Below are 27,452 nucleotides of genomic sequence, written 5' to 3'. Positions count from 1 at the left end.
TTTCCTGTGGGTGAGGGGGATGGACCCCTCCCCACCCACTGTCACACAGCAAAAGCGGGACTTTAAGGTGTTTGGGTGAATAAGGACATCAGAATGCAGACGTGGAGTGCTCGGACCAGGCCCTCTTATCGAACCCTGTCCGGGAGCCGCGCGATGTGGCGGTCATAGCTGACTGACCGCAGTTTGCCAGTTGCTGGACTGGGGCACTTAGCGTGGCTGCTCTCTGGGCATCTGTACGGAGCAGTGTGTACAGAGCTATATGGTATTTGTATGAATGCCGCGATGGGGTCTTCTGGCCAAGGCAGCAGTGGAGCTGGGGGAGGTGGTAGCTGATGTCACAGTTGGGTGTGGGGGACCAGAACCACCGGTCTCGTCAGGGACCTTGGGTCTGCGCCCCGGGAAGGGGTTGCACGTCTGATGCGTGCACAGCTTGACTGGGTCCAGCCGCCCATCGTGAACAAACTGACTGTAAATCGGGTACCTGCGTCTGTCTGACTGTTAATAGAGCTGTGCAGAAGGTAAAAGCGCGTGAGGTGGCTGGGAGGTGTGGAGGAAGAGGAGCAAGAATTTGGGTGGCAGAAACGTCTCCTCAGCACAACCCAGCTCTGAACAGACAGCACACTGAGAAGTCCCTTCCTTCGGAAGCGGTTTACTGTTGGGGTGTGGTGAATACCCTCCAGGATGGAAATAGAAGTATAAATACATAAGAGAATTCGCCACCTGTGCATTTGAAATAATAGCATCTGTTATTCGTGAATATCCTAATTCCATAAATTGTCTTAACACTTTCGGCTCCTCTTCAATTTGCAAACCACAGTAAAGTCTTCTTTCTCTGCTGTGTTCACCCTCAGGCTCAGTCTTGTCCCATCTTTGGGCTGGACCTTTATCAGAGAATTAATTCTGCACCCTAGCAATCACTTCTTTGGGGTTTATGGTTTTCTCACAGATATTTCTGATGTTTGCTGTGTTGTCATCATTCAGCCATTCAGTCGTGTCCAACTCTTTGTGACAACATGGACTGCAGCACGCCAGGCTTCCCTGTCCTTCACCATTGCTCACACTTAGGTCCATTGAGTTGGTGATGCCATTCAATCCTCTGTTGCCCCCTTCTCCTCCTGCCCTCAATCTTTCCCAGCATCAGGGTTTCTTCCACTGAATCGGCTTTTCACGTCATGTGGCCAGAGTGTTGGAGCTTCAGCTGTAGCATCAGTCCTTCCAATGAATACTCAGGACTGATTTCCTTTAGGATGGACTGGTTGGATCTCCTTGCAGTCCACGGGACTCTCAAGAGTCTTCTCCAACACCACAGTTGGAGAGCATCAATTCTTTGGCACTCAGCCTTCTTTATGGTCCAACTCTCACATCCATACGTGACTACTGGAAAAACCATAGCTTAGACTGTATGGATCTCTCTCTGCAAAGTAATGTCTCTACTTTTTAATACACTGTCTAGGTTTGTCATAGCTTTTCTTCCAAGGAGCAGGCATCTTTTAATTTCATGGTCAGAGTCACCATCTGCAGTGATTTTGGATATGATGTGCAATGATACGAAAATCTTTGCCTGGCAGAAGGATACTCTTGTAATTATTAGAAACACTTCACTTTTAGGAAGAGTCCATTTTTAGCTTATCATGATTATGGCAGACTTGTTTGACTTGGCAGTTTATGCCCACTGACTGTTATGTTTGCTCGTGGATGAGGAGGAGGGGGACGGGGGAGGGGGAGTCCTCCTCTTTCACCCTCCCCGGGCACTGCTTCCATGCTCCCTGTTGTTTTGTTTGTCAGATTTAGGTTGTGAGTTTTATTTCCTTGAGACCCTGTAAGGATCTTTAGGCAGAGTGCTTTTATCCATCTTAGTTTCTACCAGCATTCAGCACAGAAACGTCGCATTAACACATCTTTTACTGCGTTGTGCCAGATTTGTGTTGATGCCAAAGTGCAGAATATCTCAGTACCCGTCTGGGGAGACTTAATTACTGAGACTCACACACACACACAGCACGCAGTTAGAATGCAGCCTCTTCCAGGAGAGAGACTCTCCCGACATGAACCCCGAGAAGAGCATCTGGGGGACGGCTCCGTGTCCTTTCCAATTTACTGCAGGACATTAGGGCAAAAGTTCTGCTTCTTGGCTCAGGGGAGCGGGGCGTGGGAATGCCGCAAGTCCCAGGCACACATTACGTAAATCGAGGTCCTTCTCAGGCAGTCGGATTAGAGTTGGTTGCTTTCTGAAAGGAAAGGGGTTAAGAGCAGTTACGCTAGAACATGTCTCCCTCGCTGGCGTCCCTTAGCGGTTGCTTAGCGTCTGCGCTGTTGGTTCCTGTGGTTCTTGCTGTTTCGGTGTCTGACTCAGCATTAAGTCTGGGGTTGAGTCCCAGTTGCCTCCCCGCCCTGCACTCGGCCAGGTATGCAGTTCTGTCAGATGTAAGAGGCTGATGACCTGGATACATATTTTCTGTGTCTGTGAGTCTGTTCCGGTTCTGTAGATAAGTTTCTTTGTATAGTTTTTTTTTTTTTTCACTTGACTGCACATATGAGTGATATCATTTGATACTTGCCTTTCTCTGCCTGCCTGCCTTTACTCCGTGTGCTCATCTCCAGGTCCATCCACGTGGCTGCAAATGGCATTATTTCATTCTTTTTCACGGCCGAGTGGTATTCCATCGTCTGTGCGAGCCACGCCTTCTTTAGCCGTTCATCTGTCGATGGACCTTTGGGTTGCTTCCATGCCTTGGCCTTTGTCAATAGCGCCGCTGTGAATGCAGGGGGTGTATTACCTTTTTGAATGATAGTTTTGTCTGGATGTATGGCAAGAGTGGGATTGCCGGGTCATATGGAAACTCTTCAGTTTTCTAAGGCACCGCCATTCTCTTCCCTGTAGTGACTGTACCAGCTTAACATTCCCACCAGCAGTTTCCAGGAGGGTTCCCCTTTCTGTACATCCCCTCCAGCATTTGCTGTCTTTTTAATGATGGCCATTTTGACCCGTGTGAGGTGATACCTCATTGCAGTTGTTTGATTTGCCTTTCCCTAGTCATTAGTGGGGAGAAGGCAATGGCACCCCACTCCAGTACTCTTGCCTGGAAAATCCCAGGGACGGGAGCCTGGTGGGCTGCAGTCCATGGGGTCGCGAAGAGTCGGATACTACTGAGCGACTTCGCTTTCACTTTTCACTTTCATGCATTGGAGAAGGAAATGGCAGCCCACTCCCGTGTTCTTTCCAGGAGAATCCCAGGGACGGGGGAGTCTGGGGGGCTGCCGTCTAGGGGGTCGCACAGAGTTGGACACGACTGAAGCGACTTAGCAGCAACAGCAGCAGTCGTTAGTGGTGTTGAATACTTCTTCAGGCACCTGTTGGCCGTTGGTTTTCTCATTTCCTTCTCTCGCTATTACTTCCGTGGTGTCGGCCATTGATCAGACGGGCCCCTCCTCTGAGCGCCCACAGCATTTTGTCCCACCACAGGCTGCCTGGTGGTACTTACTTGGCGACTTTTCTGTCATGAAAAGTGATTCATTTAGGAAAAGAGCCTGGGCCCTGTCAGAGCCACGACACTGTGTGTATGGCAGGTGTCTGAGTCACTGAGGAATGCTGACGTCTGTGGAGGAGAGGAACAATTAAACCAGCTTTTGTTGAGGTCAGGGATGGGGTTCTTGTGTCTGGAGTACAGTTGGAAGGTGCTGTGATCGTCAGGGCATTGGTTTGACTGTAAAACAGGGTAGGGGTTTGGCTTCGAAACCAGTGTCTTGCCTCCTAGTTTCACAAGCCTCCCGGTGGACCTGGGTTCAAACAGGGGACACTGTAAAGACCGTGTGGTCGTAACAGCTCAAGTTCACGGGCACTGTGGTGTGCAGGGCTCGCCCCTGAGGTGGCCGTCCTTCCGTCCCCGGAGCAGACGGGATGCCGAACATGGCTGCAAGCTTGCTCTCTGGGTCGTGGAGCTGGTGAGGGCCAGAGGCAGATCCGAGCCTGGGCTGGGAGCTCTGCATTCACGCCCGGGATCTTTGCAGAAGGCACCTTTGCTTTATAAACCATTCGCTGGTTTACTGAGACCTCCTGCACTGTTGAGACCTCCTGAGCCCAGCCTTTCCTTGCAGCACAGATGCACAAGCAGAACTTACTTCATTTCCGAATTCATGCTGTAAAATGTAATCCCTGTTAACGCCACCGAATCTGCCCCTTTTCTCATTTACCGTGTTTTAACCTTCCCGTCGTCTGCATGTCTGTGAATGTGGGGAGTGCCAGCTTTCAGTCACCAACTCCAGACGGCACAGGGCAAGTTTGCCTGTCAGTGGTATCATCGTAGACATCGTGTCCACAGTAAATTAATCTCCGCAAGCGAAAATTGCCGAAAGCAAAATCAAGACAGATGAGGACATTGCTGTGTTTGTGGCTCATGTTACAGGGAGCTAGCTGCTTTCTCTAATACTAGGTCAACAGAAAAGCAGATAAAGGATATAATGGGCTTACAAAAAAGAAAACACACGTGACTCAGACTCAAGTCCCCAGTGTCCTCCGAGGCTTCTCTCCTGGGCTGGGAGGTACCGTCTTCCTTCTCCCTGCGCCATCTTGTGGTTGCCCCTCTGTGAGCCTGGGTCCTAATATCTCCTTAGGAGGACACCAGTCACTTTGGACAAGGCCCACCTTTATGACTTGACTTTACCTTTCACCTCTTCATGAAGACCTTGTCTCCAAACACAGTCACATTTCGCGGTCCTCAAGGTTGGGACTTCAGCGTATGACTTTCGGAGGGGGACTACAATTCAGCTCCTAAGTTCCATGACACTGGTTAAGGGATAGAGTGTGTTGACGAAGCAAGGGGAAAAATTAGCACCCATACATTGTTGGAGGCAGGATGAAACTGAGCTGACCTCTTTGAAGAATCATCTGTCATTATCTGTTTAAATTCAAGTGAATTCCTTTGACTCAGCATCCAGGAACTCCTAAAGTGTTACCTGTGGGAGGTTCTTCAATTGACAGCTGGCTCATGATAGCAAAAGAATGGTAATAACATTGTCAGCAGGGTGTGGGTTGTTTATGGCTACCAAAAAAAAAAGATTCCTTTATGGACAGGTATAGAGTGCTATGAGGAGAAGTAAGGTATAGAACAGTGGCTCAGATGGTAAAAAAAAAAAAAAAAAAAATCCCGCCTGCAATGTGGGAGACCTGGGTTTGATCCCTGGGTTGGGAAGGTCCCCTGGAGGAGGGCATGGCAACCCCCTCTAGTATTCTGGCCTGGAGAATCCCCATGGACAGAGGAGCCTGTGGGGCAACAGTCATGGGTTGCTAAGAGCCACTAAGACCCTACTGAGCGACTTAGCCCACAACATTGCATAGAGTGTTATGTTTGGATAGAAGTGGAGGAAGGGTTCATAGGTATCTGCAGAAGACAGTCTCTGAAGTTACAGAAAACGTGATGCAAAGTTGGATGTGGAGGCTGTGCAGCCAAGGGCCAGGGGTGAGACGGAAACTTCCCACTCCATAAACTGTGTGTGCGTGTGCCAAGTCGCTTAAGTCATGTCCGACTCCTTGCGGCCCCAAGGACTGTAGCCCTCCAGACTCCTCTGTCCATGGGGCTCTCCAGGCAAGGATACTGGAGTGGGTAAGCCGTTTTCTACTCCAGGGGATCTTTCCGACCCAGGGATGGAACCCACATCCCTTCCATCTCCTGCACTGGCAGGTGGGTTCTTTACCACTAGCGCCACCCGGGAACACTTGGGTACCTTTAAAATGTTCAGTCCTGACGTTATTTATAAATAAATACTTTCTTTCCCTTATGAGGAACTTAGAACGTCATTCATAATTGACGTGGTTTGAGGTCATTTTTTAAAAAATGAAATATTCTGATTAAGATCATTCTTATTTTTAGAACTCTTACTTACTTTTCTTGGAGTGCTCCCGCAAGTCACTCATGCGGGAGGTTTTATGAGGGCACTGAGTGCATAGCTGGATTGTGACTGTGCTGGGTCACCTGGTCGCCAGTTTGGTTCCCAAAACAGGTCCTGTGTACCTTGAGCAGACCTCCTTCTCAAGCACTCTGGCCTCAAGGCTTGTGGGGCAGTAATTATTTTTTCATTCTACCATAGAATGTGTATGAATCAGTGTTCCAGATTTTATTTGGCTCAGAAATCCCCATGCAGGGAAATACTATTTGGCCTTGGTGATTGGACTGCTTTGGTTTTATCAGGTTATTCTGAGGCGCTTCAGGGTGACGCCGTGGCAGAGGCTAATTGCTCTTGGCTTGTTTAGTTCCCTGAGCTTTGTAAAGTGCTTTCACATTCATGATCTCCTTTTATTATCAGATGAACCGTGAGGTTTATTATTGCCATCTTTTTCTGGCCCACGCACTCAACCTGGCTGTCTCACAGTGAGTTGGTGACTGGCACCCAGCTCGGAGGCTGCCCGGTGTAAGCTGGCTTAGCCAAGGGCAAGAGGGAGTTGTCGGTCAGCACTGGTGTGCGGTTAACACTTGAGGCTGATGGACATCGATTGTGCAGTTCATGCAGTTCAGCGGGGGCGACTTTGGCCCCCAGAAGACCCTGGCCGTGTCTGGGCTTCAGGACTGGGAGTGCGCTGCTGGCCTCTAGTGGTCGGAGGCCAGGGATGCCCCTCAACACTGTCTCAGGCACAGGGTGGTCCCTGGACAGAGGTGATCCCGCCACAAATGTCAGTGCTGCCCAGGATGAGAAATCCTGATGGAGCCTGCAGCCCTCAGGGCCAAGCACGTTGGCTTTCAGGGGAGAAGCACTTTGGGACTTTCGCTTGAAAAGAACCTGGGAAGCCATGGTGCTTCAGAAGGGATGGAAGGAAGAGACACAAGACACAGAGGCTGGGGAGAAGGCTGGAAGACGGGGAGCACGCCGCCCATTGCCCTCCGCCTGGAGATCTCCAAGGAGGGCACGCGGCCTTCCTGGGTGATGGGCCGCGCCAGCCGAGCCACCTGCCCCACCCATGCGTCTCAGAGCGGCAGGCCGGAGGGAGGTGGCCTGTCCCCGGTGCTGCGCTCCGGGCGCCTCCTGGCTCACCCCCAGGGCCGGACCTGAGTGGCTGCTGCTGGCCTGGCCTGGCCCTGAGGGCCGATTCCCTCCCCCTCCCCCATCCCCCCACCCCCCTCCCGCCGACCCTCCTGTGCCAGAGGGTCACCAGCTGACCTTGTGTGAAAACAAGGTGCCCCCCCTTGAGGCCCTGGTGCGGCAGGTGTGGAACTGGGTGCAGGGGGTCTGGTGCAGGGCCCCTCTGACACTCCAGGTTTTCCCACACAGCTCTCACTTGCACGTGCCTTGCTTGCTGTTACGTATTTATGAAATTTTCCAGTTCCAGAACCACAGTGGAAAATACCTTTAGGTTATTTAAAGTATTTCTGCCTTTTTTTTTTTTGGTAAGTAATTTTCATACTTTTTTTTTTTTTGGTCTTTGCAGGACACTAAATTGTGGATAATAATGGAATATCTTGGCGGGGGCTCTGCACTGGACCTTGTAAGTATCGCGTTGGATATTGAACATGCAGCAGTGGTCTTGGTTGTAAAGATGGTTCTGTTTACATTTCTGTCTCCCTCTTCAGTTGCATGAAAAAAGGGCCAAAATACTGCTTATAATAGGTATTTCTGCTCCTGACATGATGCTGAAAAGTAGAGGTTCCCTTGTGAAGCCAGTTTTTGCTGTATCGTGGGAAACCAGTGAATTCATTCCATGCAGCCACAAAACATGTTGCCTGCTCAGTCTGACCTCAGAACAGTTTCTAATTTTCTAAAACTGGTTTGAAGTTTTGTGGCATTCAGACACCATCATTGTTTCCCGTTGCAGATGGTAACTTCACTTCTAAAACTTGCGTGGAGCGTTTTCATTTATAATTCACTAGAACTTTTAAAAATTAAAATTTGGAAAAAAAATTAAAATTTGGTTTCAGGGGTAAGAGGCAGGCACAGCGTCACATGTGGGAGCGGTGGTCAGGCCACGTGTGAATGCACATGTTTCCTGGGTGCACATGCCGAGGGGCCTTGCTGTGCCCGCAATGTGTTTCTGAGGGAGCCGACCCCTGCCAGTGGCGGTGTCTCCTACCTGGCCTGGACCCAGCTGCCTGGCCCCTGTACACGGTAGTGGCAGCTCAGTGTAGGATGACCTCAGAGTCATAGTCTGCGATTCATTTCTCATGGTAAAACATGATTACATGTTGGCCTCAGGTGAGATGCTCAGAGATCACCAGCAGATCATAAGCATTACTTGGGTCATCCTTGAAACACAGTATATGCAAAACAAAGATTTTTAAAAGATCTCACATGGCTGTTTAGCCCCCGACATCTCACCCCCACATGGTCATGCAGTGAAATCAGCGTAATCAGCAATCTTTTATCCCTGACTGTGGGGGAAGGTAAACCTCTAAATCTGTGTGTATTATAAAAGGCTCTGTACCGAAGTTTAAAAAAAGAAATCACATAATGTTATAAACCATAAAAGCAATTGGTCAAAATAGAGTTTGAAAGGAAATTTCAAGAAAAAATTTAGCACAGTCTCAACAATTGTATTTAAATGGAAAAGTGACAAAACAGCTGGATACACTTTGCGACTCGCTTTGCTTTTCCATAAATATATGTATCACACAAAGAGCTTGCTTTTTTACTCTTGAGAACTACTACAGAAATGTAGAAAATTGCCTCATTTTGTATAATTAGATTTACTATTATCTTAAGTGAATTTCATTTGTGGCATGTGTGAAGTTATTTGTGGAGATGCTTTCCCAACGCTGAGCTCTTCAGAGCAGCAGTTCTAGTCTCTAGATGCTTTATTTATTCATTCCTAATGCCACCATTGGAGAAGAAAATGGCAACCCACTCCAGCATTCTTGCCTGGAGAATCCCATGGACGGAGGAGCCTGGTAGGCTATAGTCCACGGGGTCGCAAGGAGTCAGACACGACTGAGCAACTTCACTTACAGATGCCACCATAATTGAATTTATTTAGTGGTAACTTTCTTTGGATTTTTGAGTTGAAGTCTGAAATAGTGGACATGACAGTTTGCAAGGCAGCGTAGAATTCTCCTCTTATTAGATAAAATTCCATGTGGTGTGAGTCCCAGCAAAGAGCCATCCGCCCTCTTACATCAGTGGCTCCAGGCACCCTTTTTGAATGTCCCCAAATCATCTTATTTTAGTTGAGGAAACAAACACTCAGAAATTAGGTGTCCCAGCTAGCAAATGTCGCTGAGCTTTGCACATTGTTGTGACCAGCTGCAAAGCCCTCTTTGTCATTTCTCTCTTAATCTCTTACCTTTTTTTTTTTCTTCCCTTTTGCTGTCCTGACTCCAGTCCTCAAAGAAGATGCACTTTAATAATAATGAGATACAAGAATTATTTATTTATGTTTTGAATGTTGAAGACTATTAGGATTATTTTGAGAGAGTCTATTAAGTGTTTATACAAGATTTAAAAAGCTGAAATATGGGTGCATATGACGGTAGTTGAATAAACGGGTTTGGGACATTTCTTTGAAAAATTCCACCTTGCTTTATCTAGCATCTGTGTTAAGGGACACGGTGCTGACACGTGTGTGTGTGTCTTTGGAGTGGCCAAAGTACATGTAGGCCCGTACATGAGGCCCGTCGGGGGGGAGATGACCGTGTCTTGTTAGGGCAGCTCTGCTGTTTCCTGGAGCAGAACGGTCTCACTGGCGCTCTCCTCGCTTTAGAGACATGACTTCGTCTTCACGCACCGGAGTTGCTCTAACCTAACGCCACAGGCCCGATGGCCTTTCTCACTCTGCATTTTAGACATCATGCCTTTTTACTGAGGCTGTAAGACATTAGTCTCGAGGACACCTTAGCCTGGGGCAGGAAGACAGCGCCTTCCTTCACCCAAGATTACCTTTGAGTGTGTTACATAGCTAACACTTCCTTTTCCTTTCTTTTTATCTGGAGTTGAGGTTCCGAGTGGAGGCAGACAGTGGATTATACTGCATGTGGGGAAGTGTTACAAGGAAAGGAAAGTAGTGTGAGGTTAGTTGGGAGAAGGGGAATGAGGATTAGCAACAGAGGGTCTGACACGGAGAGATTTTTCAGTGATCACAAGATGTCAACGTTACAGCAGAATCTGAGGAATCTAATTAAGAAGGAACTGGGCTCCATGAAGCAACTGGACTAGGTACGGGGGCTTCCCAGGTTGCGCAGTGGCCAAGAAGTGCCAGTGCAGAAGACGCGATTCGATCCGTGGTTCGGGAAGATCCCCTGGAGAAGGAAATGGCAACCCACTCCGGTATTCTTGCAGGGAAAAATCCCACGGACAGAGGAGCCTGGAGGGCCTACAGTCCATGGGGTCACAAAGAATCAGATAGGACTAAGTGCACACACAGCAAGAGCAAGGCTGCATAAACCGTCATTCAAGCAGGCAGAGACATGATTGACATATTCATTAATGTTTAGGGCAAGCTGCTGTGGTGGCCGCCCCAAACAGTGTCTCACAGCAGATGGGAAATTCAGTTCTCTCCCGCACGTGGGCTCACTGGCCTTCAGGCCACGTGGTCGTCAGGGCCCTGCTGCTGTGGGTGACTTCCTGTGGTGGTAAGTCCTTGTCCTCTCTGGCAGCCAGTGTTTCAAAGCCAAGACTAGGACTAGGAAGGGGCTCTTCTGCTCATATTCCTTTGGTGAGAGCTTGGCCATATGGCCAGACTTGGCGGCCGCAGAGGCCAGCAGACGTGGTCCGTAGTTGCGTGGCCGCCTGCAGGCTGAGGGTCTCGTAAGAGGAGGGAGGGATGACAGACTTGGGAGAGGGATTAGTGGTCGGTCACCCAGAGACAAGGAGCGACTTCCTTGGCGGCTCAGACGGTAAAGCGCCTGCCTACAATGCGGGAGACCCAGGTTCAGTCCCTGGGTTGGGAAGATCTCCTGGAGAAGGACATGGCAGTCCACTCCAGTATTCTTGCCTGGGAAATCCCATGGACAGAGGAACCTGGCAGGCTATAGTCCATGGGGTCGCAAAGAGTCGGACACGACTGAGCGACTCCACTTTCTTTCTTAGAGATGAGGAGCAGTCTCCATCCTTCCCCCCGCCCCCCGAGTCTTTGTTTTATAGAGATTATTGGGAGAGTTCCACAGTCCTCTTAACTGAAGAGACTGCTTGGAAACGTGTTGTTAGTGGTGGAGAAGGCGAGTCCCCACGAATTGAGCAGCTCTGTGCTCCAGGGAACAACTGGACGCCCTTTACAGTGAATTTCTACCCTCGAAGGACCTCCCTGCTCTGTAAATAGTCTTTCTCTCCCCACCCTGACTGTGAATCACTGGTGGGTGAGGTCTGGGCCAGACCTAAAAGGGCATAACCATCCACGCATCAGTCAGAGAGCCAGCTCTCAAATGGCCCAGGGGAGAGGTTTCAGCTCTTACCTCCCGTGGCTGAGGACTCCAGGCTGCCATGCCGTTCCTTTCCGGACACTTGATTGTGGGAGGGAGGGGGTCCAGCCAGATGTTGCGGGCTGTCCTCCCGGGTGACCGTGCTGGCGGAGGAGATGGAAGCCCTGCACGGGGACAGCGGTGTGGCCGTCGGGGTGAGCCTTCTGCGCTCTGTGCTGGTGGAGGGCACAGCTGCCAGCTCCTCCGCCTCCTTCCTCTTTTGCCCCCGGGTATGAGAAAAGTGCATTTTTCTTCATCTTGAGTATCTCGAGTATCAAAATTCCCACAATCTACGAACTCAGAACTAGACGTGAAGGCGGAGCTTCCAGACTTGTGTGCTTCGGAGCAGTCAGTGTCTTCCTTGAGAACAATACTCCAAGTCAGATAACTCGGGGTGGGGGGGGGGAATTCGGTTCTGCAGATTGAGGTGTGTAGTGAACCGTCCTGGTCTGTGGTGACGGCAGGCAGGACCCTGTAGGCCACCAGGCTCCTGTCCGTGGGATTTTCTTGGTAGGAATGGTGGAGTGGGTTGTCGTTTCCTCCGCCAGGGGACCTTCCCACCCAGGGATCGAACCTGTGTCTCCTGCATTGGCAGGTGGATTCTTTACCACTGAGCCACCATGAAACCCCCTGTGTGTGTTCACATGTCATCAGTTCAATTCAGTAGCTTAGTTGTATCCGACTTTGCGACCCCATGAACTGCAGCACACCAGGCCTCCCTGTCCATCACCAACTCCTGGAGTCCACCCAAACTCATGTCCATTGAGTCGGTGATACCATCCAACCATCTCATCTTCTGTCGTCCCCTTCTCCTCCTGCCTTTAATCTTTCCCAACATCAGGGTCTTTTCAAATGAGTCAGCTCTTCGCATCAGGTGGCCAAAATATTGGAGTTTCAGCTTCAACATCAGTCCTTCCAATGAATACCCAGGACTGATCTCCTTTAGGATGGACTGGTTGGATCTCCTTGCAGTCCAAGGGACTCTCAAGAGTTTTCTCCAACACCACAGTTCAAAAGCATCAATTCTCCTGCACTCAGCTTTCTTTATAGTCCAATCTCACATCCATACATGACCACTGGGAAAACCATAGCTTTGACCAGACGGAACTTTGTTGACTGAAGTCTCTGCTTTTTAATATGCTGTCTAGGTTGGTCATAACTTTTCTTCCAAGTTGAGTAAGCAGCTTTTAATTTCATGGCTGCAGTCACCATCTGCGGTGATTTTGGAGCCCCCCAAAATAAAGTCTGACACTGTTTCCACTGTTTCCCCATCTATTTCCCATGAAGTGATGGGACCGGATGCCGTGATCTTAGTTTTCTGAATGTTGAGCGGTAAGCCCAACTTTTTCACTCTCCTGTTTCACTTTCATCAAGAGGCTCTTTAGTTCCTATTCACTTTCTGCCATAAGGGTGGTGTCATCTGCATAGCTGAGGTTATTGATATTTCTCCCGGTAATCTTGACTCCAGCTTGTGCTTCTTCCAGCCCAGCATTTCTCATGATGTACTTTGTATAAAAGTTAAATAAGCAGGGTGACAATATATAGCCTTCCTGTACTCCTTCTCCTATTTGGAACCAGTCTGTTGTTCCATGTCCGGTTCTGACTGTTGCTTCCTGACCTGCATACAGGTTTCTCAAGAGGCAGGTTAGGTGGTCTGGGATTCCCTTCTCTTTCAGAATTTTCCACAGTTTATTGTGATGCACACAGTCAAAGGCTTTGGCATAGTCAATAAAGCAGAAATAGATGTTTTTCTGGAACTCTCTTGCTTTTTCCATGATCCAGCGGATGTTGGCAATTTCATCTCTGGTTCCTCTGCCTTTTCTAAAACCAGCTCGAGCATCTGGAAGTTCACAGTTCACGTATTGCTGAAGCCTGGCTTGGAGAATGTTGAGCATTACTTTACTAGCGTGTGAGATGAGTGCAATTGTGTGGTAGTTTGAGCATTCTTTGGCATTACCTTTCTTTGGGATTGGAATGAAAACTGACCTTTTCCAGTCCTGTGGCCACTGCTGAGTTTTCCAAATTTGCTGGCATATTGAGTGCAGCACTTTCACAGCATCATCTTTTAGGATTTGAAATACATGTCATACTACATAACAAAAAAAATTCCATCGTGACGGATTTTATCTTTCTGCTTTCTTTCCCTCAAGGTTTAAAATTTAGATTTATTAATAAAAAATTCTGGTGCAAGGGTAGCCTTGGATATCTGTCAGCTCCCAGGCCTTTTCGTGACAGCTTGTGTTCTGATACCCGTGGCCTGTGTTAGGACAGAGCCAGACCGCCTGGTCCCCTCCCTGGCAAGCCTTGTGAGGTGCCAGCTTTGGCTTTCTGGCCTGACCTCCCTCCTCGCTCGGGCTGCAGGCTTGGCGAGGTGACCGCCTTTATCATTGGCCTCACTTTAATTCATTCAGCGAAGTCGTTTTCTCTGGTTCTTTTTGTTTTTATTTTTATTTTTTTGGCTAGGAGGGGGATTCCTTTTACATAGGTTTTAACTGTGTGGGCCAAATCTCTGTTTTGAAATGAAGATTTCAATCTTGATTATTCTTGTTCATTTAACATTGACTCTGTCCTGTCATCTCATACTTGTTCATCAAATCGTTTAAGTAACCTTAATCTTTTTTTTCTTGTTAGTTAGAACCTGGCCCTTTAGATGAAACCCAGATTGCTACTATATTAAGAGAAATACTGAAAGGACTTGATTATTTGCATTCAGAGAAGAAAATTCACAGAGATATTAAAGGTAAGAAAGCATCCTGTTTATGGTCCTTTGAAATCCCTAAGGCAGATAGAAAGAAAGGTTTGTTGTAGCATTTTAACCGTGCCTCTCTTCTCAAGGGAAGTGGTTCTGTGGGCACGTGGAGGGTGCCTTCGATGTGCCTGAGCGGGTGGGGACTCTGAGGGGGTCTCACCTGGGATGGGTGTGGGGCTTTGAGGGGGTCTTACCCACTGTCTGCTTTTGTCGAAATCTGATGACTCTGGGGGGCACACAAACCTGTTTGCAGGGGAGTGGATGGAAGTGTCCAGCTGCCAATGTCAGGGCGTCTTCGGTTTTATTTTGCAGCTGCCAACGTCCTGCTCTCTGAACACGGGGAGGTGAAGCTGGCGGACTTTGGAGTGGCGGGCCAGCTGACAGACACCCAGATAAAGAGAAACACCTTCGTGGGCACTCCTTTCTGGATGGCGCCCGAGGTCATCAAGCAGTCAGCCTACGACTCAAAGGTGAGGCTGGCACCTGGGCTTGCGGGGTCTGCGGAGAGCGGGGGCGTCCCTCCTGGGCTCCAGCCTCCCTGCGCATCCTGTTGGGGTGAAGCGGGCGCCTCGGTTAGAAACAGGGTTCTCTTGCCGCCTCATTCAGCCCCTTTTACGTGTCCAGTCCCCACTGCTGACAGTGTCTGACGGGGCAGGGGGCGTGCAGGGGCAGAGGCCTGTAGGGCGCAGGCCTGTGGAGAAGGGCCGGGGGTGCAGGTGGAGCCCGAGGAGTGGGTGAGGGCAGAGGGCCTCAGACAGGAGGCTGAGCAGTATTTCAGGGACCAGGGCAGAAAGGATCCCCAGGGGAAACCAGTCGCAAAGCTGGAAGGCCGGAGCCTGGGAGGAAGCATACCTTTCACGGCCACCGCAGACCCTTCCTGTTGTCACATTTAGGGGGATCCCTCCCCACCGCCCCCCTAAACACACACACAAAACTGGGATTGTTCTCAGAGTCTCCTTATTCCTGTCTTTCTTGCCTGTCATGAGCTGCACTGTCCCAGTTCGTCCTGTCTTCTCTCTTCCCTGTTGCCCTTCAGCTTGTTAAACTGTTTAGTATGGGCTTAAAAAGCCTACCAGGACCCCCGCCTCCTGGATCTGATTTCACACCTGCATGCCAGGCCACTCTGTCTCAGCCGCCTGGACGCAGCGAAGTCTCCACGTGGGCACAGAGCAGAGGCTTCTCTAAGCCAGGATTTCCAGGCAGACAAATAGTTAACTTAGAAACTTCCATGTGCCAGATTCTACTACTTCTCTTTAAGCAGAAATCTTCTCAATCCCTGACCGATCCCCCCACCTTGTGAAACCTAGCACACACAGCACACAGTGGAGTGGCTTTCCCTGGGGACCTCAGCTCCACGTGATGAGCCATCACGTGGGTGCTGAAGTTGCTGGTGCCCCTGTCCGTCGGGGCCCAGGTGGCCCTGGCTCTCTTGCTGTTGAGGGCCGTGACTTCGTAGGCTCATGGCCTTGGAAGCCACTGGCCAGTAATTGAGGGTAGGTTTTCAGCAGAGCTGCCCCGCCTTTGGAGTGTCTGTTGCCCCGCGGCATGGGTTTGCCCCTGAGGCTACTCTAATCTCTGTTGGCCCTTTTCCTGGAGTCAAATCATTTTTAAGACTCTACAGGAATTTATGTATTCAGTTCATTCTATTTTAAGTGGAGGCCCATTTATCATTGGCGTCATTGGTGGCTCAGATGGTAAAGAATCTGCTGGCAACGCAGGAGACCCAGGTTCGATTCCTGGGTGGGGAAGATCCCCTGGCGGAGGGCATGGCAACCCACTCCAGTATTCTTGCCTGGAGTATCCCATGGACAGAGGAGCCTGGTGGGCTACAGTCCCTGGGGTCAAAAAGAGTCGGACAAGGCTGAGTGAGGTTCACTTTGACTTTTTTTTCACTTTCGTTTATCCAGGTTCACAGGTCTAGATTTTTAGGCAGGGCTGGGACTAGAATCCAAGTTTCTTAACTTCTCTGATAACACCCCTGGTGTTTCTCTTTTCTTCCTTACTGATAAGTTAGCTGGTCAGCTCCGGCCCCCTGTGACTCAGGATTATCTCTTTTATTCCTCACCGCCCACCTCGCACTTCCTCAAGAACTATCCAGCCTTCCTGAGACTCCCCACTCCCCACCTTTCCGCCTGGGCGGGGGGCCTCTCCTCGTGTTTACCAAGGGCAACGCTCTGGGCCATGGAGATCCCAGGACATCAGCAAGCTTGGCTGTCTCTTCCCTGGTGCTGTCTAGATCAGAATGATATTCTGTGGTCAGCAGATGCTGCGGCATTCTTTTTTAGGCAGATTAGAAGATGTTGTCACAGACATACAGGAAATGCACGCTTGGTTGGGCAGCTTGAGGAAACATGTCCGACCTCTCGCAAACCTTTACCCACCTTATGTTAGACTGTGTTGTTGTGGAGTCACTAAGTCATGTCCGGCTCTTTCTGCAACCCCACGGACCACAGCCTTCCTGGCTTATGCCAAAAAGCCGATTCTTTGGTTCGCTTGGATCAGACCCAACAGCCCTTAGCTGGAACTCAGTGTGAAGAAGTTTGTGACATGCGCCTCCCAGGCTTGTTGACACAGGAGGTGTGGGAAGCGCAGATAAGGCTCAGGGCGTGAGTGCAGAGCTTTGTCAGGGGCTCCCGGGCCGGCTGGGTCTGCCAGCTCTTGTTTGTCCTCGGGAGCACCGGACAAAGGGCCTCTGCCCAGGGGCCACCCTCCTGCCCGAGTCCCGTCTGGCAGGGCGGTTATGCTCTTGTACAGGCACCTCTGTTCGCCTGAGACACGCTCTCGGCTTCTTGCTGGTGCCCGTCTCCTCCCCGCATCCTTTACAGTCCCCCGGCTGGTCTCTGTGTTACAGGTAAAGAGCGTGTCCCCCGGGGTCCCTGGGGAAGCTGGATGCTCCTGGCAGTTTCATTTCAGAGCCCACGTCCTGATGGTTCTCAAAAGGGGGCGTGGGTGGGGTGAGGATGTGCTGTACCTGCTTCCGCAGCGTCTTCATCTCCCTGGGCTTAAAGGGGCATTGGCCTCAGTGTTGTGTGTGTGTGTGTGTGTGTCTAGAACCGGCTTGGCACAGTCACCTCTGGAACCAGTATGTTTGGTCCTTTGTCATTCGCCCCAGCTGAGAAAGCTGATCTCAGGTCTTGATCTGAGCCCGGCATTTCTAAGCCATGTTAGTTCAGGGGCCTTAAGAACTTTCTTCGTCATTATCGTTCTCTTTAAGGTGACTTAGTGAAGCTTAGTATAAGATGCCCATGGGCGCACCCGTGGAGCCGGGGCTTGGGCTGAAGACCCTCCCATCTTTTCCCTGTTTCTCTAAGGGGAAGGATGTCCGTGGGTGGGCTGGACTGGGGCGGGGACCTTGCCCCCTTCTGTGCTCATTCCCTTCTGCCCTTGCTGTAGCTGAGCCCAGCACCATGCCAGGTGATTGACGCTTCAGTGAGCCAGTGCGGCGCTGGGCTTCAGGGGCTCTGATTGTGAGCTGGTTCACGGGGCCGAGAGGGTGTCGGGCTGCACAGATGCGGGCTTCTCAGCCCTTCAGAGACAAGCTGGGAGGAGAGGAGAGACATCTGTGCTGGAATGTCGATCGACTTCCTTGCTAGCAACCCCTGTGGAAGCTGAGCGGCCAGCACTGGTGTTCTCCTTGTAAACAGCTTTCCCCTTTTTTGGTCTCAAAAGCAGCACTTAGTCTTTAATCTGGAAAATACTGGAAAAAATGAGCGAAGGGAAAAACATCTGTAGGCCTAGTACCCAAGCACAAGCTAAGTTATTTTGGTGTCCAGTCGCGTCCGAAATAACTGTTTGCAGTCACCATGGTGAAGGATGAAAACAGGTGATGTGTTGATGGAAAAATAAAGATGAGTGGAGACACGGTAGGACCGGCCCATCTGTTGGAATGTGTACAGCCAGCTGGTCCACTGGGTACGTGACCAACCCTCCCGTCCCGATGGCAGCCCATGGCCTCCCCGGCTCAATCCTCAGGGCCAGGAGTTCCACCTCCTGGCTGGGAGGGATGCACTTTGCACGCAGGGGAAGGATGTGAGCGGAGAAAGAATCCAGCTTCGTCCAATCGCGAGGTAATGGTGGGGCCGTGTATTGCTACGGAGCCGGTCTCAGACGGTTTCTATACCTCTCGTGCGACTTAATGTGTTTCTGAATATTGCATCTTATTAAATAGTTTCTATTAAATCCATTTGGGGCTGTGTTTTAACTAGTTATAACTGTTATTTGGGATTCTCCATTTTTTTTTTTTTTCTCCTGTCTTCCTTTTTTTTTTGGCTGCCCCGCACACTGTGTGGTATCTTAGTTCCCTGACCAGGGATCGAACCCATACTCCCTGCAAGGGACCCATGGATTCTTAACCACTGGAAGTCCCCCTCTGTGGTTCTTCATAGAATATTTTCTATACATAAATTTTTTTTTTTATACATAAATTTTAAAATGCCACTTAAGTTGTATTTTGTCTGCAGAGGTGTAGCCAGGTGACTTTTGCTTAACTAAGTGTTACTGCAAGGATTTTGAGAGCTGCTGTTAGTGCCCCGCTTGGGTCCCCTCACCCCCACTGCTCATCAATAATGGATAATTCTGCGTTGTCACTTTTAGGAGAATGCTCCCCAGGACTAACCACATACGGAAAGAAAATCTGTTCACAAGTAAATATCTGAAGTTCAGTTGTGATTTTTTTTTTACTTAGTCTCATTTTTGAAAACCACTATTTGTTTCCCTTAACAGCTAATTTCCCAAAAGATGGTAAAACAGGTCTCCTCTTATACCTCAATTTTAGTTGCTTGGAAAATGATTGCCCTCTCCCATATAATTCTTATTTTAAAATTCAGACACATTTTAAAATCTGATGTTGTAAATCCTAGATACCGTAATAGACAAACTCAGTTGATTGTCTATCAGCATCAGTGTTGAATATTTGATACTTCAGTCAAGTTAATGTGTCATAGCAATATAGTCATTCTTCTAAGGTTTTAGCATAAGTAATGCTGTTTTTGAATATTTTAGGCATCCCTTACCATTTTCTAAATATAAAATTTATTTAGGATCGATTCCTAGACGTGAAATTAGTTGGCTTTAACAAGTGTGGGTATTTTTGTGACTTTGACTGCATAATGCCGGATTGCTTGCCATTTATTCAAGTGCCAGTCAGGGTTTCCAAGTTAGTCAGCAGGATGTTAGATATATGCAGGCGGAGCCTGCAGTCAGGAAGACCACTCCGGAGCCCCTCACGGAAGCCCTAGGGACAGAAGACATTTCTGAACTAAGCCGGAGGCAGGAGGGGTAGGTGGGAACTCAAGGGGTAGGTGGGCGCCAAGAGGACAAGAGCCACACACCTGGCAGCTGGGTGATATAGGAGGAACCAAAGAGAAGTTCCAAGGGTTGGGCCCAGGCTCCTGGCCTGGCCGCCTGGGAACAGGGGTCTCATTTCATCCTGTTGTGGCTTAAGGGCTGGCTTCTAAGCATCTCTGGACGTGGTGGCTGCAAACGTGCTGTGGTCCCCAGACATGCTGTCTCCACTGACCTCAGGTTGCCTGTCCTGTTGACTCAGGGACTTAAACGAACGTGGAACGTCTCCCACCTCTGGCAGCAAAGGGAAGAGGTGTAATCATCAGAGCCAGCTTCCACGTCTAGGCAGAAGATATTATTATTACATGTCCTCCTGTGTGTTGCCTTTTTTGAAGTTACACCAAAGGCTTTATCTTTAACAAATTTTTTTCAGTTGAGAATGAGTATCTTATTCAAGACCTCAGAAGCACATTAGTTTTTGTTTTTGTTTTTTTACCTTCTAAGAAGTACGTTTCTTTGAACCGCCTCCCCTCCGAATGTGTTAACTAGCTGTGTTTCGCTGTTGCAGGCGGACATCTGGTCCCTGGGCATCACGGCCATCGAGCTTGCCAAGGGGGAGCCGCCGCATTCCGAGCTGCATCCCATGAAAGTCCTATTCCTTATCCCAAAGAACAACCCCCCGACGCTGGAAGGGAACTACAGCAAACCCCTCAAGGAGTTCGTGGAGGCCTGTTTGAACAAGGAGCCGAGCTTTGTGAGTGTCTTGACCTGGGAACGGGCATCTCCCCCCACGGGGACCTGATGAGTCTGGATGCGTCTTAGTGGTCTGTTTTCCTTCTCTGCTTTCAGCTCTCTTCATGATCTCATTTCTTTTTCTAAATGGGTATGATTGATTTTTCTGAAGTGGAAATGCTTTTTATTGTTATTTTATCTTTTTAAGGCTTCAAAGTCTACTTACCGTCTTTCAGATTTTCTGGTATCTCCTACCGCATTGAGCTTGAAGACTGTTCTCCTTAATATTCTATGTGGGATCATACATTTTTAATATTTATAGTGGAAGGTTGGGTTATTTTTAGCTGTTGGCGTAACTGCAAAGTCCGGCCTGAGAAACAGTGGCTAAGTAAGTCTTTAAAGTAAACGTTTTCAGTTTCTTCTTGGCATGTGTTAGGAAGGGAAAGAGGAATGAGATGTAAATGTAGTTCCGCCTTGCTTTCCCCTCTTCCTTCTGACTGTCTCTGCTATTGAGTTGACCCTGGCAGAGCCATGTGGCAGAGATGACTGCATGGCTTCAGCCTCATTTTCTCTCTGAATTAGGATATTTCTTGCAAAGTTGTCTGTGTATTTTGGTGTTGCATGTCACACCGTATGTCCTTGTTGGGTTTCTGAATTTTCCAGCAGGGTTAGCCACAGGTCAGGCTGAAACTTCTGAACTCATATCCCCACCCCCACCCCCCTGCTCCCTACAAAGAACTCTTATCTAAAAATATGCTTTTGTTCAGCTGCTCAGTTGTGTCCAGTTGTTTGTGACCCTCAAGGACTGCAGCACACTGTGCTTCCCTGTCCTTCACCATCTCCCAGAATTTGTTCAAACTCACGTCCATCAAGTCGGTGATGCCATCCACGCATCTCATCCTCTGTCGCCCCTTCTCCTCCTGCCCTCCGTCTTTCCTAGCGTCAGTGTCTTTTTGCATTGAGTCAGCTCTTCATATCCAATGGCCAAAGTATTGGAGCTTCAGCATTAGTCCTTCCAGTGAATATTTAGAGTTGATTTCCTTTGGGATTGAGTGGTTTGATCTCCTTGCAGTCCAGTGGTTGGTTTTAATAAGAGCACTATGGGTTTCTAATACCATACCAGGTTTTGGTAGCGGAATTCAGTGAGGAATGCCAGCATCTTCTAAGACCCCCTTGGGGATGCAGAATACGCCACTCATCAGGTGCCATGAGGGTCACTGTGCTTCATGTCCTTGCGCTCTGAACGTTGTCACCAGGAGTTTATTCCCAGCCCTAAGAAGATGCTCACACACCTTCCCATTACAGATAATAGGTCTGGTATTGCTTGCTGGCCCAGTGCACACATCTCTGGCCCAAATATACCGAGGGGAAGATGAGAGGCTGAGGGTCTGGGCTCTTCTGAGGTGCCTGGAGTTTCGCACTCGTGTGGACGGGGACTGAGAAATACCAGAAGTGACCCAGGCTTTCGCACAGGCTTGAGTCGGAGGAGCGTGCCTGGCAGGAGCTCCATGCAGGAGCTGCAGTGGTTCAGTGCAAGTGGGAATGCGCTCTGACTCGTGTGGTTCGTGTGTTCCTGCTGCCCGCTCCTGTTGGGGCTGCATGGCTTCTCGGGAGGCATGTGCCCTACAGGTGGTTTGGCCATTCTCAAAGTGAGCAGCAGAGTTCCATGCACACTCACTGGCTGGGGCTGTGCTGAGCCCGGGCCCTGGAGGGAGTCCTCACACCCATCACAGGGAAAGAGGCGACCGGGAAACCAGCGTCTCTAACTCGGGAAGGCTGATGACTAAGAGAACTTGCCCTTTCAGTATCCACGGAAAAGCTATCTCCTGGCTCCTTTCTTCCAGATGAATCCAAATGAACATTTATCTTCTTGTTTTTGAGGGATGGAGCCAAACAAAAAGAAAGTTAACGAGGTGATATACAGAACACGTTTTCTCTCTTGCCAGCGTTAGCGATGATGGTTGAATGACTTTTGTGAAATTCTCTGTAACATTTCTGTGTGAATGCATTTTCCTGGGGGAAAGGGCGTCTGCTTTCATTGGACACTTAGCTCCAGAGTGTTAAGGACTCCAGTGGATACTAGGTACCTGTCCACACTGTGAGCGGGACCCCGCCCACCGATGCCGCATGACAGTCTTTGAATCAATCTTAAAGGAGAAAACTTTGAAATAGGACTCCATCTGTATGTATTAGAATTGGTTGCTGGACACTTTGAGGCAGAAGCCTGTCCTTTGGGGTGGAGTCGAGTGGAATGCCGAGAACCTGATCTCATGTTTTCCTCTTCGGTGTGTGGGTTGATGCATTTTCAGAGACCCACCGCTAAGGAGTTACTGAAGCACAAGTTCATAATCCGCAATGCAAAGAAAACCTCCTACTTGACCGAGCTCATCGACAGGTACAAGAGGTGGAAGGCCGAGCAGAGCCATGAAGACTCCAGCTCAGAAGACTCCGACACGTGAGTCGCTTAGCCTGAGTCCTTCGGGGTGTCTGTGACCTGGGGGAGAGGGGAGGCTTCCCCCAGCCCCAGGCTGTGTCTGAACCCCAAACTGTGCGTGACGTGGGCCTGTTTGCTCTTGTCTCCTGATTGGGCTGGGTTTGGGGTTTCTATTTTCTTTAAGGAAGAACATCCAGGCTGACGGTGCTTCTGGTGTTGGTATGGGTCTGTGGGAGTCCTTGAGTCTCTCTTTGTTGCCAGTGGAGTTTCTCTGAGTAAATCTGTAATAGTTGTTCACTTGCGTCTGACTCTTTGGAGTCCCATGAACTGCAGCACTCCAGGCTTCCCCATCCTTCACTATCTCTGGGCATTTGCTCAGATTCATGTCCCAAATCTGTAAAGAGCTGGACCTGGTTTCTTTTTTTCGAAATACTGGTCAGGTGAAATGACTTTAAACACATCTTTCAGCTCAGTCATGTCCGACTCTTGGAGACCCCCTGGCCTGCAGCATGCCAGGCTTCTTAAACAAACACACATTTTTAAGAAGAGACAAGTGAGGGTATTGGTGATTCTCTGTTGTGTGCCAGTATGTGCCTGGTGTTGCAAAAGCTCCGCCCCAGGCATTTCCTGTAACTTGGTGTCAGGTTGAACATCTAGGAGATCTGTTAGCTGAAGAGGTGAACTGGGTCTGGGAGCCCTTTGGGTGCCTAGAGGTGGGGAGAGCTGGATGGACCGGCTGCACTGACTTGAGCGGAGACTGGAGACGGGAGGGAAGGAACAGGGGTGTGGAGGTGCTCCCAGGGGTGGTGGCTGATTGCCTGCGCCCCTTCACACTGCAGCCAGAAGTACAAGCTGACCCCCGGCCCAGGCCCACATGCAGGGCCACTGGGGGAGACCCAGAGTGTGTTTCAGGGTCCCCAGGTGATTCCACTGCAAGGTCGGGGTGAGACCCACAGACTAGGACATGGTTGAGGTCACGGCGTTGAGCGACACTGGTGGTCGGGACAAGGATGAAGAGACGGGCAGTGCTGGGCGGGGGCGGGGGGGTTCTGGACGTTTACAGTTGGGTGTGGGTAATGGGGGGGTCCAACTTGAGCAGTGTCAGCAGTCCAGTGAGGGGATGGCCCTGGAGACCAGGCTGGTCTGGGGAGGCCAGGGGTCAGGGAGCCGGCTTTGATGAGGGCACGTGTGGGTCTCCAGGAGGATGTGTCCCGTCTGGAGCAGTGGTGAGATTTGGCCTTGAGGCGAGAGGTATAGGCAGACCATGCAGGCTTAAAGCGCCACTCTGTGGATGGTCATTGGAGCCCTGAGGACACGCCTGCGGGGAAGGGCCGGGACCAAGCCCTGCGGAACAGCCGCACGAGGGAAGAGCTTGCGGGACCGCTCTGGTGGGAGGAGGTCTGGGTGCTGGGAGCCGGGGGCCTCTTGGGGAGGTCTGAGGGGGAGCATATGCTGCTGAGCCCCCAACGGCATGAGGACAGAGGGGGGCCTTGGTCACGGTGCATGAAGGTACAGGGTGGGTTTTGAGGGTGAGCGGAGGGTAAGGGATTGAGGCAGGAGTGGAGGCGACGTGTCCAAGCTTGTGACTGAGGGCTGGGAGGGAGCTGAGTGGGCAGGGCTGCCTGCTCCTGTCGGGGTGGATGGAGCTGGTGGTGCAGCTGCTCCATGGGAAGTGATGGGAGCCACATCCCCACAGGGTCTCCCGCCTCTGGGAGGGTGAGGGCAGGGTGGGCTTCCTCAGCCCTGGAGGGACTGGATCAGACATGGAGCACGGGGGGCCCTGTCCCCACCCCCCACCCCCTCCATGGAGCTGGCGCCCACTCACGGGTGTACCTGGGTTTCTGTGTTAAGGGAGACGGACACAGACGGCCAGGCTTCTGGAGGCAGCGACTCGGGGGACTGGATCTTCACGATCCGGGAGAAGGATCCAAAGAGTCTGGAGAACGGAGCTCTCCAGCCATCGGATCTGGAAAGAAACAAGGTGCGTCTGTGCGTGCGGAGAGACTAGCCTTCGCCATCAGGACTGGCGGCGTTTTGGAGCCGCTTTGGCGTGAAGCCTGCTATTCTCGTGGGCCGCCTGTGTTGGCATTTTGCTGTCAGGAAGCCGGCAGATTAAGGGATTCCGTTCTGCCTGACTACCCGGCGAGGCTGGGCCGCGAGTCTGGGTGCCGGCCTGGTTCACAGTGCTCCCGCTGCTCTCTGTGGCCTCACCGTGAGCTCAGCGTTTCTGACACTGGCTTGTAGGGGGTGGGGAAGGGTGGCTGGGAAATGCTCAAGCTTACGAGCTTTTGACGACACTGCCTCTGGCGCACGATGGCGTTCCTCATCAAGGCACCGCAATTTGAGGATTGAGTTTTAAGGAATCTTAAACACATCGCTTTGGGTACTTCCCTGGTGGCTTAGGTGGTAAAGAATCCGCCTGCCATGTGGGAGACCCAGGTTCGTTCCCCGGGTCGGGAAGATCCCCTGGAGGAGGGCACGGCAACCCACTCCTGTATTCTTGCCTGGAGAGTCCCGTGGACAGAGGAGCCTGCGGGCTACAGTCGTCCACAGGCCACTGTCGCAAAGAGTCGGACATGACCGAGCGACTGACAAATGTAGTTTTCGATGACTTGGTTTTGTGCCTGTTGGCATTTATGAAAAACTGTATATTTTGAGGGATCGTTTTGAAGCACAGAGGCATAGTTTCTCCTCGGCAGAGCAGACCAGTGGCTGTCCCCTGGCGACCCTAGAGTCCCGCTCTGAGAAGCAGGCATCATTACGTGTTCAGGTGGAGGCTGCAGAAGAGGAAAAAGGCAGCGCTGTCCTGTGGCAGCCCCTTGTGGCAGCCAACCCTGGCGTGAGCGCTGTCTTTAGGCCCTCTCCACGTGTGGCCCAGTGGTGCAGTTTCGGTCCTGCCCGCGTCCATACAGGACGCCGCTCCCTGGCGCGCTGTGCCTTTCTACAGGGGACGGTATCTGTGGTCCCCCGTAGTCGAGCGAAACACAGTGAGGCAGCCCTAGGCAGCTGCCACTGCGGACGTGTCTCAGAGTCCAGTGAACCCCGACAAGTATGGATATTAAAACATTTCTCATTACGTTTTCTTTCCTCCCAAGATGAAAGACATCCCAAAGAGGCCTTTCTCTCAGTGTTTATCTACAATTATTTCTCCGCTCTTTGCAGAGGTAAGATGCCCAGTGGACGGTTGGGGGCCAGGCGAGAGGGGAAGAAGGGGGCGCAGGCGCTCATGTCTCTGGCAGGGCTGCCTGTGCAATCGGGGAGGTCGGAGCTGCCGGCGCGGTGGGCTGTGCTCCCGGAGGCCGGCTGGGCCAGGCCCTGCCTTCCAGGAGGGCCTCCTGCTTTCCCAGGGCCGTCTTCTGTCCAGCCCGTTGTCCTGGGAGCTGTCGCCATGGGGCTGCCAGCAGCGTTCACAGGGACTTAGCAGCCTGGCCCCAGTCCACACGTGGACCAGGACCACTTGAACTTCAGCTGTGCTGCTTTCCATAGAACCTGGTTGGGTGCAACCTGGCGCCTCTGCTTCTGCCAGACTTGGGTTCAGTTCAGTTCGTCGCTCAGTCATGTCTGACTCTCTGTGACCTCATGAACCGCAGCACGCTAGGCCTCCCTGTTCATCACCAACTCCCAGAGTCCACCCAAACCCATGTCCATTGAGTCGGTGATGCCATCCAACCGTCTCATCCTCTGTCGTCCCCTTCTCCTCCTGCCCTCAATCTTTCCCAGCATCTTTTCCAGTGAGTCAGCTCTTTGCATCAGGTAGCCACAGTATTGGAGTTTCAGCTTCAACATCAGTCCTTCTAATGATGGCAATGTGAAAAGTAGATGTTTACTTTAAGGGGATATCAGATTGCCTGGGGTTCTTAGGTTTCCTGGGGAGCCCCCACAATAGGGGCCTCACCCCGCAGGGCCCCTGATTGCAGCCACTGCATCCCGGTGCCCTCTCGGGGGACCCCGCTCCCTGTAGGTGGGCGCGTGCATACAGCATTCAGAGGTGTTTCGAGAGTGGGTCTTAGGGTGAATGTTGTTCTTCATCGGGTTCGTACCGACTAGGAGATGAGTTGGAAATAGTCTCCTCTGACACTACCCTGTGGGTTCTCCTGGCTCACGCCACCTCTAAGGTAATTCCGAGTGAGCCACACAGCCCCTTCTGTTCAGGTCGGGATCAGAGCTTTCCAGGGAGACTCTAGCAGGGGCTCCTCGGTCCTGGGTGGGAGGGACCCACAGGCTCATCCCTGGGCTCTGCTTGGTCTTGAATCGCCCTTGGGGAGTTCCTGGCTGGCAGAGGTGCTGAGGGGACACCAGCTCCCCAGGATTTAGGACTGCCACCCAGTTCCATGGGCTTCCTGGTGGCTCAGCTGGTAAAGAATCTGCCTGCAGTGTGGGAGATCTGGGTGTGATCTCTGAGTCGGGAGGGTCCCCTGGAAAAGGGAAAGGCTACCCACTCCAGTATTCTGGCCCGGAGAATCCCATGGACTCTGTTTTCCATGGGGTCACGAAGAGTCAGATATGACTGAGCGGCTTCCACTCATTTTTCACTGGTTCCATGAAGTCGAGTGTTCTGGCAGCGCCCCAAGGCCTTAGCCATCTGCCTGGTAACCCCGGGAGCTCCGAGTTTCCAGCCTGTGCTGCAGCTGCGGCTGCAGACCAGAGCCGAGTAGGCATGGGATGGCTTTGCTGGTGGTTGAAATGGAAGAAGGGAGCAGAGGGAGTGGATGAAGAGGTACACAGAAGCCCCCCTCCCCTGGGGAAGGCAGAGACTGGGGCCTGCCCAGAGCTCTCGGCCTCCCGGAAGGGAGGGGTCCGGGCTGAGGCTGCCGGGGCCCCATGGCCGGAGCAGGCATGGGCCACACATCATATCACAGATGCCTGTGGTTTCTTATCCTCG

At 51.0% G+C, this 27,452-nt stretch overlaps 1 protein-coding gene across 1 annotated transcript in view; it reads left to right on the top strand.

Moving 5' to 3' along the window:
• STK24 (serine/threonine kinase 24) overlaps positions 1-27,452 on the top strand; it is a 94,744-nt gene that overhangs the window by 62,653 nt on the left and 4,639 nt on the right. Inside the window, exons 3-9 of the mRNA XM_068984214.1 lie at positions 7,418-7,474; positions 14,004-14,112; positions 14,434-14,591; positions 19,973-20,158; positions 22,446-22,591; positions 24,422-24,551; positions 25,666-25,734. Of these exons, the coding sequence (XP_068840315.1) occupies positions 7,418-7,474; positions 14,004-14,112; positions 14,434-14,591; positions 19,973-20,158; positions 22,446-22,591; positions 24,422-24,551; positions 25,666-25,734 (855 nt within the window). The remainder of the gene's footprint in view (positions 1-7,417; positions 7,475-14,003; positions 14,113-14,433; positions 14,592-19,972; positions 20,159-22,445; positions 22,592-24,421; positions 24,552-25,665; positions 25,735-27,452) is intronic.

Source organism: Capricornis sumatraensis, chromosome 12, assembly GCF_032405125.1.
Source record: "Capricornis sumatraensis isolate serow.1 chromosome 12, serow.2, whole genome shotgun sequence".
In the NCBI taxonomy this organism is placed as follows: domain Eukaryota; kingdom Metazoa; phylum Chordata; class Mammalia; order Artiodactyla; family Bovidae; genus Capricornis; species Capricornis sumatraensis.
This window is presented reverse-complemented; position numbering and strand designations above follow the sequence as displayed.